The 14449-nt window shown below is 37.9% G+C and overlaps 1 protein-coding gene across 15 annotated transcripts in view; it reads right to left on the bottom strand.

Moving 5' to 3' along the window:
* LUC7L2 (LUC7 like 2, pre-mRNA splicing factor) overlaps positions 1-14449 on the bottom strand; it is a 62313-nt gene that overhangs the window by 3718 nt on the left and 44146 nt on the right. For all 15 annotated transcript variants that reach the window (XM_077850105.1, XM_077850113.1, XM_077850116.1 and 12 more), the window contains 4 exons: positions 10265-10441; positions 8433-8524; positions 6159-6188; positions 962-1153 (listed from right to left, as the gene is read on the bottom strand). In XM_077850105.1, the coding sequence (XP_077706231.1) occupies positions 962-1153; positions 6159-6188; positions 8433-8524; positions 10265-10441 (491 nt within the window). The remainder of the gene's footprint in view (positions 1-961; positions 1154-6158; positions 6189-8432; positions 8525-10264; positions 10442-14449) is intronic.

Raw genomic sequence — 14449 nt, 5'->3', positions numbered from 1 at the left:
CAATCATACCTCAATAAAGCTGGAGGAGGGGGGAAAAGAACTACCTGGAACAAGGCAAAAATATAAGGAAGAAAATATTTAGTGACAGCCTATTCAACAACTCCACCTATGAGTGGTTTTAAGGAAAGGCTTCCCTCTCCTCCACCCCCTCCCCCAAAGACTCTGTGAATTCTACCATGGGCTTTATGGAGAGTAAGTGATAGAAAATTTAAGACTAGTAGGTGCTAGGCACTCAAAAAAGGTTTATTACATATATGCTCAAGAAGAATTGACATGAAAAAAGCAATTATAAGCATGGTTCATGTTCCATGGAAATAACCTGGCTTAAGGACCATCTTGTGACCTGAGAAGTTTTGGGAGCTTGTGAGTGCTAAGGCTCTACCACATTCCAATCCTTTGTCCTGACATTCAGGTCCTTCAACACACCACACTCTAGATCTGCCCTCCTTGCACCTTTCAAGTTTTCATGCCAAGAAAGTCTAATCTCAAATTCTGAATCCACCCCACCAAGCTAACTATATATAGCAATGCATACCTATGCTGCAGATAAAACAATATACCAGAATGTGTCTGCTCTGAAAAAGTGCACCAGCTCAAAGAGGTTTGGAAAACAGGAAGTCAAACAAAGCTAAACTCTTTAAATGAAAGGACTTCTCAGAACTCCCAATCCGCCAATACACACTGAAAAAACGGAGTACTGGTACCTAAAATTGCCCACAAAGTACTTTTTTTTTCCAAAATACACTGAGCAGAGAAAAAGCAATAACCTCTGCAGCACATATTGGTTCCAATTTCTTACTCTGGCTCCTAAGTGTATTCTTTAACTACCCATATAATCAGGGAAAAAAATGTTATACACTCACAAATGTGTACATGTGACCAGATGCAAGTTTCAAACCAATAGTATTCCAACTCTAAACCATAAAGGTAGTTCCATATCCTTTTATGGACACCTCAGTACCTCCTCCTGGATCGCTCTCTGCTCCTGTCTCTAGAACTGTGCCCACTTCGCTGGTGGCTGCGGCTGCGGCTTCGGCTGCTAGAGCGGGATCTGTGGCGATGGCGTTTCTCCCGAGATTTGGATCGAGTTCTCCTCTTCCGTTCCCGTGACATGGAGCGAGACCGATGTCTGCGATGCTCTCTGGACCTGGACCTACAAAAAACATTTGCTTTACTTTTTAACTTTCTCAGCAATGCATTTCTCCTTTACTTAAAGCCTCTTCTTTTAAGACAAATGATTTCTCAACATCCTGACTTAATGCCATTTCTATTTCTAGTTGGCTAAATCTACACCACAATAAGATGCTGACATAGTAACTACATACTAGAATTTCAAAATAAAAAAACACTAATTTCAGAGTCAATCAATATTGTACAGATTTAAATCAAGAATATCATAAAAATGGGATCCTTGGGTGGCTCAGCGGTTTGGCGCCTGCCTTTGGCCCAGGGTGTGATCCTGGAGTCCTGGGATCAAGTCCCACATCAGGCTCCCTGCATGGAGCCTGCTTCTCCCTCTGCCTGTGTCTCTGCCTCTCTGTGTGTCTCTCATGAATAAATAAAATCTTAAAAAAAAAAAAAAAATCACAAAAATTAAGAAAACAATCCACACATCCACAGCACTACTACATGACAGGGATTGTATTCTCTAGATGATTTATGAATATGTATTTCATTTAAACTTTTAAGATTTTTGGTATACTTTAGTAACAAAGTATGTATCTGATGGACATGGATAAAAGTGAGGAGAGGCAGGAAGGAGAATATTATCTAGGATAAGTCACTAAGTCTGAATTTAAAAGGTTATAGGACCATCAAAGTAAGTTTGAATGCTCACAATATGCTTAGTCACAGTATAATAACACAGTAAGACAGTTCTCTATTAAAGCAGTACTTAGTTTTGAGAGAAAAAAACTAACATACATAAATCATTTTAGAGAACTTTATTTGAAATGAGAAAAAAAGTGTTTACAAGTACAGTAAAGGAAAACGGTTTTGAAGAAGCCAAGAGAAAAACCCTTTGATGTGTGGGGTGAGGGCTGGAATGGGACATGCAGAGGACATAAAACATCTGAGAGAAAACAAATAGGAAGAAAGGTATGGAATGTTGTTTTAAGGATCATTTTAAGAGTGACAGCAAGGATCTAAACTTGACTTTTACAATTGCACAACTTTTTCACTGTTTGACTTATATTCACTAAATTCACTTACATTCACTAAACATGTTTTTTAAAGATTTTATTTATTTAGTTATTCATGAGAGACATATAGAGAGAGGCAGAGACACAGGCAGAGGGAGAAGCAGGCTCCATGCAGGGAGCCCGATGCAGGACCCAATCCCAAGACTCCATGGTCACGCCCTAGGCCAAAGGCAGGCGCTAAACCACTGAACCACCCAGGGATCCCCTAAAAATGACGGACTTATACACTTTAAATGGGTGAACTTATGGTATGTAAATAATACCTCAATAAAGCTATTAAAAATTTCATCACCTTATGAATATGGTGTTTTCTCATAATTTGATAAATTCAAAAGCGTATTATTCAGGTGATACAATTTACAAACCATTTTCAAGTAATAATTTTTTTTAAAAGATTTTATTTATTTATTCATGAGAGAGAGACACACACAGAGAGAGGCAGACACACAGGCAGAAGGAGAAGCAGGCCCCATGCAGGGAGCCCGACATGGGACTTTATCCCCGGTCCCCAGGATTACGCCCTGGGCTGAAGGCTGTGCTAAACCTCTGAGACACCCGGGCTGCGCAAGTAATGATTTTGTTAAGTGAAGTTTAAAAGCATCCAACTTATGTCAACATGAAATTTTGTTAAATGTAATTTTGTTACTCATTTTGAGCTATTATAATGAACCTATGTCTTTCAATGCATAATTCTTTTTTTTTTTTTAATTTTTATTTATTTATGGTAGTCAGAGAGAGAGAGAGAGAGAGAGGCAAAGACACAGGCAGAGGGAGAAGCAGGCTCCATGCACCGGGAGCCTGACGTGGGATTCAATCCCGGGTCTCCAGGATCGCGCCCTGGGCCAAAGGCAGGCGCCAAACTGCTGCGCCACCCAGGGATCCCCATAATTCTATCTTTAAAAAAAAAATTCTAGACAATTATTCATTTAAAAGGAATTTAGGGGGCAGCCCCATGGCTCAGCGGTTTAGTGCCACCTTCAGCCCAGGGCGTGATCCTGGAGACCCAGGATCAAGTCCCACATCGGGCTCCCTGCATGGAGCCTGCTTCTCCCTCTGCCTGTCTCTCTCCCTGTGTCTCGAATGAATGAATGAACGAACAAAAAAATAAGTAAGTAGAATTTAGGGGGTCTGAGTGACTCAGTTGGTTAAGCATCTGCCTTTAGCTCAGGTCATGATCCAGGGTCCTGGGATCAAGCCCCAAGCCGGTTTCCCTGCTCAGCAGGGAGTCTGCTTCTCCCTCTCCTTCTGCCTCTGCTCTTTCTCTCAAATAAATAAATAAAATCTTTAAAAAAGAATGAAAGTATTACTGAGTGCACATTTACTGTTCTAGGTATAGGAAGACTGAGCAGCAAATAAAGTGAAGTCCTTAACCTCATGGAGGTTATACTCCAGAAAGAAGTCAACAAAGAAATGTGAACTAGTGAAGAAAGAATACATTAAAAAGGAAAAGGTGGGACGCCTGGGTGGCTCAGCAGTTGAGCGTCTGCCTTCGGCCCAGGGCATGATCCTGGGATTGAGTCCCACATAAGGATTCCTGTGAGGAGCCTGCTTCTCCCTCTGCCTATGTCTCTGCCTTTCTCAGGTTCTCTCATGGATAAATAAGTAAAAACCTTTAAAAAAATAAATAAAAATAAAAATGTAAAGGTCAACAGAGAAATGAGGTGGTCATCTTTTATAAAGAATAGGTAGAAAAAAATAGGTAGAAAAGGCTTTTCTGGTAAAATGGCATTTAATAAAGATGAACTAAGGTAATCAGCTAATCAGCCATCTCAGAATAAGGTGCTTCAGATAGAGGGAACACAGGAGCAAAGGCCCTGAGGTTGAAGAAAGTTCAGAATGCTAGAGAACTTAAAAATACCTGTTTGCCTAAAATGAAGTGAGCACCAGGAATAAATCAGGGGTCTTACAGGCAGGATGACCACATACCTTTTAATGCAAACCAGGATGCTCTCTCAATGATAAATTATATGAAGGGCAGGGGGAAGCTATTAAATATGCTGACACAAAATATAAGCTGGTACCTACCACCCCACTCTTAGACTGATCACTCTACTTTTAAAAGCTATAGTGAGGATTTCCACTTCCCTTAAGTGAAATGGAAAACCTCTGGAGAATTTGAACAGAGGGTTGATATAATTTACTTCACTTTTTAAAGGGTTCATTCAGGCTGATTTGTGAAAAACAGAGGTAATGAAGGGGATTGGACAAGTCCAGAAATTAAGAGACAGCAAAGAGACTATTGTAATCACAAGAAAAGTGGCTGGGAATGGAACGGTAGAAAATAAATTCCTAGCCTCAGTATCTGAAGATGTTCTATGTACACAGTTTAAGTATCTTTTTTTTTTCAACAAAAGGACTAATTTGCATTGATCAACCAGTAAACAAGAATAGGATCACCAATTAACGTTTCCACTTCTCATCCTAGATTTCAGAAACAATATAAATTGGCTGACACAACTGGGCAGGTTTTTCTTTTATAACAACAAATGCTCTAGCTTATAGAGAAAAGTTCTCGAGAAATAGTTACTCTTTAAACTTAAGAGTACTTAGATTCTGACAATAAGAAAGGGTCACAAGAAAGGGTCACGTTCTACGTGGGGATGGACTCATGGGAACTGCACATGAAAAGTAAAAAATGAGATAAACCATGTTTTCCCCACCTTCCTCAGTTAGCAAAAAACTGTCAGCAGCTAGTAAATACTAAAGCCTTCTAAAAGCCCTAAAATTTTAGTTCCAAAAGTCAACAGAAAGTGTTTTCTTATCCTCTTTAAGGATTTAAGCACTCTTTAAAGTTTTTGGTCATCTCTGTACAAAGGGATAAGTAATAATAAACTTACATAAAGTGAAAATAAAGATATAAACTAATAAAAATTTTAGTTTCCCTTCAATAACCCACTCCCTTTCAAAAATGTATTCAAGGGATCCCTGGGTGGCGCAGCGGTTTGGCGCCTGCCTTTGGCCCAGGGCGCGATCCTGGAGACCTGGGATCAAATCCCACATCGGGCTCCCGGTGCATGGAGCCTGCTTCTCCCTCTGCCTGTGTCTCTGTGCCTCTCTCTCTCTCTGTGACTATCATAAATAAATTAAAAAAAAAATAAATAAAATAAAATAAAATAAACAAAAAAAAACAAAAATGTATTCAACTAGGGGTGCCCAGGTAGCTCAGTCAGCTAGGCATCTGGCAGAGTTGGGCTCCCTGCTCAGTGGGGTCTGCTTCTCCCTTCTCCCTCAGCCCCACCTCCTACTCGCCCCCATGTTCACTCACTCTCTCACTTGCTCTATAAATAAAATCTTTAAAAAAATGTATTCAGCTATTTAACCTTATATTTTCAACATTTTTAACCTCTTAGACTTGTATTTCTGACACTTAACCACCCAAAATGATTTTTAAAATAAATTCTGTAGTATATTTAACCTGCACTTTCCCCAATAGGCTCTATACCCAACATGGGGATTGAACTCACAACCCCAAGATCAGGAAGTCACATGCTCCAACTGAGCCAGCCAGAGCCCCAGTGTTTTTAGCTTTAACTCCAGGGTACTGTATATAATTTTACTCTAATAAAATTAAGCTGTAGTTCATGAGTATCTTCTAACCAATTTCATTTTTTTTTTTTTTTTTTAAGATTTATTTATTCATGAGACACAGAAAGAGAGAGAAGGAGAGAAGCAGAGACACAGGCAGAGGGAGAAGCAGGCTCCATGCAGGGAGCCCAAAGCAGTACTCGATTCCAGGATCTCCAGGATCATGTCCTGGGCTGAAGGCAGGCACTAAACTGCTGAGCCATCCAGGCTGCCCCAACCAATTTCATCTTAAACCATAATGCCCAAACTTGAACTACAAAAGAATGGAGTACTAATCTAGTAATTCTCATTCATTTTTAAAAGATACTTAATCTATAAAAACTACCTCTGAAAAAACCTAACTTCACTACTTATATTTTGTGTAACACTTACCTTTTGGGATTCTTGCTATGTGATCGAGACCTAAAAAAAGAGAATATCTATTTTTAGAAAAAAAGAAGTGAGAAAAAGTACAATGTACTATTAAATTTACATCCTTCCTGATTTCTAATCTTTTTATTAATTCTATAAATATAAGGCACATATGAATGCACACCAATTTTTCCAAAATATACCATAAACCATACAGACTTGCCCACCATGGCTATGAGATCCCCTAACTAGGATACCTGACTCTTAAAAAAGAACAGGCTCCAAGGAGACTAAAACATGGTACATCACCACTCAATAACTCTACAGAAATGACTTCCCAACCTGGAAAAAATTCTGTGTTATTTTTATCTCTGTCATTTCTTCTTTCTCTCCAGAAAGAGAAAATTTTCCATAATCTGAGATGTATGAGATGTATTCATTTTCAAACTATAACTTCACATAGCATTCAATCTTACAGCATCTGTTTCTTAACAGGACACATGATAACCCTTATTAAAGCACTCTTCACATTTCTTAGCACATACTTAAAACTCAATAAATAGTAATGACTAGTACTATGGGCACTAGGAAACTACAGTTGTCTCGTGGGGAATATACAGCACAACTGAGGGTGGCTTGGGACTCAGCCTAATTTGAGTTTTAAAACTCTGGCTGCACCACTATCTGTGACCTGGACAGATTACAGATCTCTCAGCTTTGCTTGTCATTTGCAAAAGAAGGACAGTAATATAAATTTCACAGGGAGATCGTAAGGATTAGATGAGCTAATATAGGCAAATTCTTAGCACTGTACTTGATACATAACAGGCACTTAGTGACATTTTTATCATTATCCTTTTCAATACCATAGTTAGAATCCCACCTTGTGTAACTATGTACTTGCTTGTCATTTCTTCATCTTTCATTCTTGGTTACATTTCCTCAAATTCACAGAGGGTTTAAAAATTTTTGTTTTTTATTTACTGGTTTATTTTTAAATTTTAAACACATTTCTAAATCTCATTAGATTTTAAAATCAATCTTAAATTTGTCAGTTGGCAACAAAGGAGTAGGAGGTTATCTACAGATAAGAAAATGTAGTCATGGCAAAGAATTTTTTTCTCATTTGACTATCACTTCACAGTTGAATTATTTAAATCAGTCGCACTACACTCAGAATCTTAACAGATTTCTATATGGTCTTATATTACAATGCTGGGCAATATTCCCATAGAAACTCAGTGTACATAAAAGAGAATAGTGATAAAACTATGAGACAAAATTTATAGTAAATGAACATTTATCAATGGATTTATGACAGCACTTCTCCTAAAAAGGCAAAATATCCACATGTACTTTTCATTTTTTTCATTACAGTGCAAAAATATTACCTGCTATAAACCATGTAACACAAAGTCAGTTTAAACACCTTGAAATAGACCAAGTATAACATGCTCAAAGCTTAGGGGAGGCTGGCATGACCAAGTCACATATTATAAAGGGTTTTAATTAGGCACAAAAATCTGCTGTAGATAAAGGATTTAAATTTCAGAGATGTGTAAGACAATTAAAGGAACACTATACATTAGAACTACAAGTAACTCTTTAGTGACATACCTATCATAACATTGTTTAAAAAAGTTATGTACATAAGTTCAATAAAGGTTGCTACCATGATGAGACACAATTTGTTGCCAATGGGTCACTCAGAACATTTAAACATTCTAAATATGAAGAATATGATTTTATCAACTAATGAATACCAATATAAAAAGAACTGCATATACTTAGCTATTATTAATACAATCTTAATAGTTTATAGCTCCTAGGGGTAAAAATTATAGAATCAAAATTATAGCTGAAACTGCTGAGCCACCAGGGCTGCCCTCTTCCATACTTTTTGAGAGAAATCACTTTGACTGGGACTCCTGGGTGGCTCAGCGGTTGAGCGTCTGCCTTTGGCCCAGGGCATAATTCTGGGATCCAAGATCGAGTCCTACACATCAGGCTCCCTGCATGGAGCCTGCTTCTTCCTCTGCCTGTGTCTCTGCCTCTCTCTCATGCTGTGTCTCTCATGAATAAATACAAATTTAAAAAAAGAATCACCTTGACTTAAATTGGCTGTAACTTAACATACTTGTATAAGCATTTTCACATGGTAACATTTTCAAAAGTAAACAAATCTCTCATGTCTAGATTTATTAACACCTAAAATCTTATACCAATCACATCTCTTTTTAGAGCCAGGGAGATTCAACTTCACATACTTGGACTATTCAATTAATTACTCCATACCTCCTCAGCTTCTCCCTTTCTTCTCTCTCCCTTTCTTCTCTTCGTTTCAGGCGTTCCTGATTTCTTTTCTCCTGTTTCTCAGCTACAACTCTCTTAAAAGACAATGACAGTTCAAATAATAAAAAATGAGGAGCATTATTTACTGGGTCCACTCTTAACAAGAATTATCCTAAACTCTACCATATCTGGTTCCCAATACAGTACAAGTAACATCAAAATCTGTTTAGTAACAATTAAAAGTTCTGCTGGGTAAAATCACTACGCTTACAAGTCTAGTTTCCAAAATCTTTTGCCCTTCTGGAGAACATTTGTAAAATTTTTTATTTCTTCATGACTTAATATTTCAAAATCATTTCTACAAGATTCTTCTCCTTTGAATGTTTTCTAACATTATTTTGTATTTTTTTAAAGTTTATTTATTTATTTTTTTAGTAATTCTTACACCCAATGTGGAGTTCCAACTCATGGCCCTGAGATCAAGAGGCACACGCTCTACCAACTGAGCCAAGATGTGCCTATTTTTGTTTTTTTATTTTTTTTATTTTTTAAAGGACATTACGTATTATAAATCACTCCAAGTTCCCAATTCTCTAATTTCCAAAATAAAATGTCTTCTGTCACTTCCAATTACCATCCCAATTCTATTGCTTCAAAAAAACACACAGTAAAGTGCCAAACAGTCCTGTTGCTATGTCTGTATCTGCAAAGATTCCCAAATACGTAGCATTTTTGAGTTTTAATTTCGAGCTCACTAACCATTATATAGTGAAACTTACTTTGTCATTTTAAATAAAAATTTACCCAAAATCATCCTAGCTACTCAGAATACTTAGAAGAGCTCACTGTTAATTATGAATATGGAGATATCCCTAAGTGTTTCTGACTCCACATTATTTTAAATGTCAAACTACAGATCTTGGGTTAATTTGAGCAAAAAAGTCACTATCCAGTGTTTGCTACCTCTGAACCTATCTTCTATTCATGACAAAATGCTACACTGCCATAATTTTTTAAAGATTAGCCTCATGAGGGGCAGCCCTGGTGGCTCAGCGGTTTAGTGCCGCCTTCAGCCCAGGGTGGGATCCTGGAGACCCGGGATCGAGTTGCATGTCGGGCTCCCGGCAAGGAGCCTGCTTCTCCCTCTGTCTGTCTCTCTGCCTCTCTCTCTCTATGTCTCTCATGCATAAATAAATAAAATCTAAAAAAAAAAAAAAAAAAAAAAATTAGCCTCATGAGACTGATGGAAAGTAAACTCATTATATACATTTACTCTGATTTTATTTACATCTTTAGAAATACCCTATGTTTGTTGTTTCCTTATCTTCTCATAATAATTCACCACCTGAGTAATAACTGTATTGCCTTTCTCACAATACCATGTATGTGACAGTAACTGTCCTTTTTTAAAAGATAGATTTCATCCGAATTCCTTTCTGAAATGGGAGCAGGAGCAAAAAATAAAACTAGAGATCCAACAAGCTTGCTATTTAGTGAAGAACTGCAAAATATTTCAAATAAATACTAGTCTCATTTTCTGTCTTCCTTTAAACTTGTATGAAAGAGTTAGTTTAGAACCCAGTTTGCAAGGCCCGTAATTCAATGTCATCATCAAAACAAAATACTACCTCCCAAAATAAGGGGACAGTATTTATAAGTCTTGTTTCTCAGACATTATCCATTAAACCAGTTATTTCCATTTATAATTCTACACTATTTGGTATGAATTTTTAGCAAGGGCACAGTCAAGAATGATACAAAAAGATAACTAATACACATCAAAACAATGAGTGGTTAAATAAGATTAAGCACATAGTATTAATTTACCAATGTACCTTTAATTCTTCAAGCTTCTCTCTTATTTCAATAAATCCCAGGTGCAGTTTACCCCCAAAATGATCAGCCAGTCGTCTGTCATTATCATGAAGACCTAAATAGGCAGAGCAGACTTCACAGACTCGAAGTTTCTGTTGTTGGAAACTGGAAGCTGGCATAGAATTCCGATAAACTTCCTAAACAAAAGTGAAAAAAACAACGTTCATATAAATCTGAGTCATACCATTACACAAAATAGACTGTTTATACAAAAAAAAAGTTTTCTAACGAATACATAAAAGAACGGCTATTTTTGTCATAAAAAATATGGCTTCCAAAAAAAAAAAAAAAAGATGGCTTCCACGTATTCCTATCCTCTGTCCTTGGGACTTCTCCACTGGAGGTAAAAGATGGAGACTCAACTGTATTTTGCCAAGAACTACTCTAAGAATTCTACCATGGTAAAGAATACAACTGTCAGAAACCGTTTTCTGTGTTCTACTATGTTTCGTTTTCTACAACTTTTGTTAAAAATGAAATGTAGTGGGGCACCTGGGTGGCTCAGTGTTTAGTGTCATTATCCTGGGGTCCAGGGTTCAAGTCCCACATCAGGCTCCCCAGAGGAAGCCTGCTTCTCCTTATGCCTATGTCTCTGCCTCTGTGTTTCTCATGAATAAATTTTTTAAAAATCTCTATTTCCACTAAGAGAAATAGTTCTATATGACAAGCAAGGAAAAGTGCCTTAATGAGAGTAAATGTCTAACACTCAACCATTTGATTTATAATAAGTTCATTAATGAGGGATGCCTGGGTGGCTCAGTGGCTGAGCATCTGCCTTTGGCTCAGGCCGTGATCCCAGGGTTCTGGGATTGAGTTCCGCATCAGGCTCCCTGCAGGGAGCCTGCTTCTCCCTCTGCCTGTGTCTCTGCCTCTCTCTGTGTGTGTCTCATAAATAAAATCTTAAAAAAAATTTCATTAATGAAATAATAATTAGTGGGTTTGTGTATCTGCTGTATCCTTTTTTCCCTTTTATCTGAGGCTAACAGCATGTTCAGTTAAAATACATTACATTTCAAAGCCCCCACAGAGCTTTGGCTAAGGCTCTTCAAGTGGACATTGCTGGATGGAATCTATAGAAAAGTTCTTTCAAAGGGAGTCAATAGACTGAGACAAAAAATATCACCAATGGCTGCTATCACATGTGGATCAGAAACTGATGGAAAGCAATGTTTACAGTTTTAAAAATGTCTCAATACCAACACACTTATTAATTACAAAAAGAAAGCACTGTAACTTCAATTTTCCAGTGGAAAAATAGACCAATCACCAGAAATGGGACAAATCACTAACATGTGCCTTCTGATGGGATGTAACATTACTGCAATGGTACTGTCAAAAATATAACCAGAGGGATCCCTGGGTGGCGCAGCGGTTTGGCGCCTGCCTTTGGCCCAGGGCGCGATCCTGGAGACCCGGGATCGAATCCCACGTCAGGCTACCGGTGCATGGAGCCTGCTTCTCCCTCTGCCTATGTCTCTGCCTCTCTCTCTCTGTGTGACTATCATAAATAAATAAAAATTTAAAAAATATATATATAACCAGAAAGAAAAATCAGAAAAACCCAAACTGAAGGACATTTTACAAAGTAATGAGCCTGTATTTTTTCAAAACTGTCAAGAATATGTCAAACAAAGACTGAAGTTCCAGACTAAAGAAAACAAGAGGGACAGTAACTAAATGCAGTACATGATCCTGAACTGGGCCTTAAACGAAGAAAAAAAAATGCTTTAGTAAAGAAGATTTTTTTTTTTTTTAAAGATTTTATTTATTTACTCATGAGAGACACAGAGAGGAAGGCAGAGACATAGGCAGAGAAAGAAGCAGGCTCCATGCAGGGAGCCCGATGTGGAACTTGATCTCGGGTCTCTGGGATCATGCCCTGGGCCGAAGGCAAGCGCACAACCTCTTTAGCCACCCTAAAGAAGAATATTATGGAGTCAATTGGAAAAATCTGAGTAAAGATTTCATTAATTGTATCAGATTTCATTAACTCTATCAGTGTTAATTTCTGATTCAGATCATTATACTGTGGTTATCTAATGAATATCCTTGTTTTGAGAAAATACGCATTGGAGTATTTGGGGTTAAAGAGGCATATTAAAAAAGGGGGGGGGGGGGATGCCTGGGTGGCTCAGGGGCTGAGCATCTGCTTTTGGCTCAGGGCATGATCCCGGAGTCCCAGGATTGAGTCCCACACTGGGCTTCGTGCATGGAGCCTGCTTCTCCCTCTGCCTATGTCTCCTGCCTCTCTCTCTCTGAATAATAAAATGTGTCTTCATAAATAATAAAATCTTTAAAGAAAAAAAGAGGCATCATATCTATAACCTAATGTCAAACAGCTCAAACACACACACACAAGAAGAGAAAGACAAAACAAGTATGATAAAATATTAACATTTGGAGCCTGGGTGAAGGATATAGGGGAATTCTTTATACTATTTCTTTTACCTTTCTGAAAATATTTCCAAATAAAAGTTTGTTTTGTTTGGTTTTTTAAAAAACAGGGTGTCTCGGTAGCTCAGTTGGTTAAGTGTCTGCCTTTGGCTCAGGTCATGATCCTGGTGTCCTGAAATTTGCCTCATTGACTCCCTGCTCAGCGGGAGTCTGCTTCTGCTTCTCCCACTCCGTGTCCCTCCCCACCCAGCTCATGCTCTCAAATAAAGTTAAAAAAAAAAAGAAAAAGAAAAAGAAAAACAAATGTATGACACTAGGAGGCAAGTTAACTCAATTTCTGTGCCTTGTTATTCTTCTTCCTCTTTCTAGTTATGTACAGAGAAAAGGCTTTAGGCAGATAGCCATACTGTCATCACAAATTGATAAGCATAAAGATGAATCCATTTAGTATGGATGGCTGAATATAAAGCCAGAAATAGCCTGTGTACTTGATAGAATCATGGAGCTGCTGTACCAGCTCCAGACTCCCTAACTACAATTATTTATCAAATGAGAAAAAAAACGGGCAGCCCAGGTGGCTCAGCGGTTTGGCGCCACCTTCAGCAGAGGGTGTGATCCTGGAGACCCGGGATCGAGTCCCACGTCAGGCCCCTTGCATGGAGCTTGCCTCTCCCTCTGTGTCTGTGCCTCTCTGTGTGTGTGTGTGTGTCTCATGAATAAATAAAATCTTAAAAAAAATAAAAATAAATGAGAAAAAACCCTTTCTTGTTTAAATCATCATAAGTTTTCTATTATGTACAGTTGAACACAATCTATAATGAGCAAGTAAATTTTTTAATGCATTGTCCCTAGTAAAAATCAACTATGATAAAACATAACAGGCTAAAGATGCCACTGTGTGATACTAGAAAATCTTCAAAAACATATATATATGAAATTTTATGAAAACTACAAAATAGGGGCAGCCCCGGTGGCTCAGCGGTTTAGCACTGTCTTCGGCCCAGGGCCTGATCTTGGAGACCCAGGATTGAGTCCCATGTCAGGCTCCCTGTGTGGAGCCTGCTTCTTCCTCTGCTTGTGTCTCTGCCTCTCTCTCTCTCTGTCATGAATAAATAAATAAAATCTTAAAAAAAAAAAAAGAAAACTGCAAAATATATAACCAATAATAGTTACTTAGGTTCATTACTTGAGTCTTTTGGGGAAATAAGCTATAAAATACTAAGCATTTTAAAATTCATAGTGTTTATTTTCTAGAATGGTATTAATTAGATTTAAACAAATCCTAAGTATTTAGACTTCAAAATTAACAAGAATGGCTACACGGTATGTCTTTTTCCATCCTATTAATGTCTCTATATTTAAGGTAGATTTCTTGTAGCTAGCATATAGTTAAGTCTTGCTTTTATTGAAGATTTGAGAGAGAGCATGTGCATGTGCACACAAGCACAAACAAGAAGGAAGGGCAGAGGAGGAGGGAGATACAGGCTCTCCACTGAGCAGGAAGCTGGACATGGAGCTCAATCCCAGGACCCTGGGATCACGACTTGAGCTGAAGGCAGACGCTTAACCAGCTAAGCCACCCAGGTACCCTAAGTCTTTCTTTAAATAAACAAAAAACAGGGGTTTTAAATAAAAACCCTTTCTTTAATTAAAAAAAAAAAAAAAAGTCTCACAATCTGCCTTTTAATTGGAATGTTTAGACCATTTGCATTTGACATCATTACTAGCACACTGGGTTTAAGTCTACCATT

This window comes from Canis aureus, chromosome 15 (genome assembly GCF_053574225.1).
Source record: "Canis aureus isolate CA01 chromosome 15, VMU_Caureus_v.1.0, whole genome shotgun sequence".
Taxonomy (NCBI): domain Eukaryota; kingdom Metazoa; phylum Chordata; class Mammalia; order Carnivora; family Canidae; genus Canis; species Canis aureus.
This window is presented reverse-complemented; position numbering and strand designations above follow the sequence as displayed.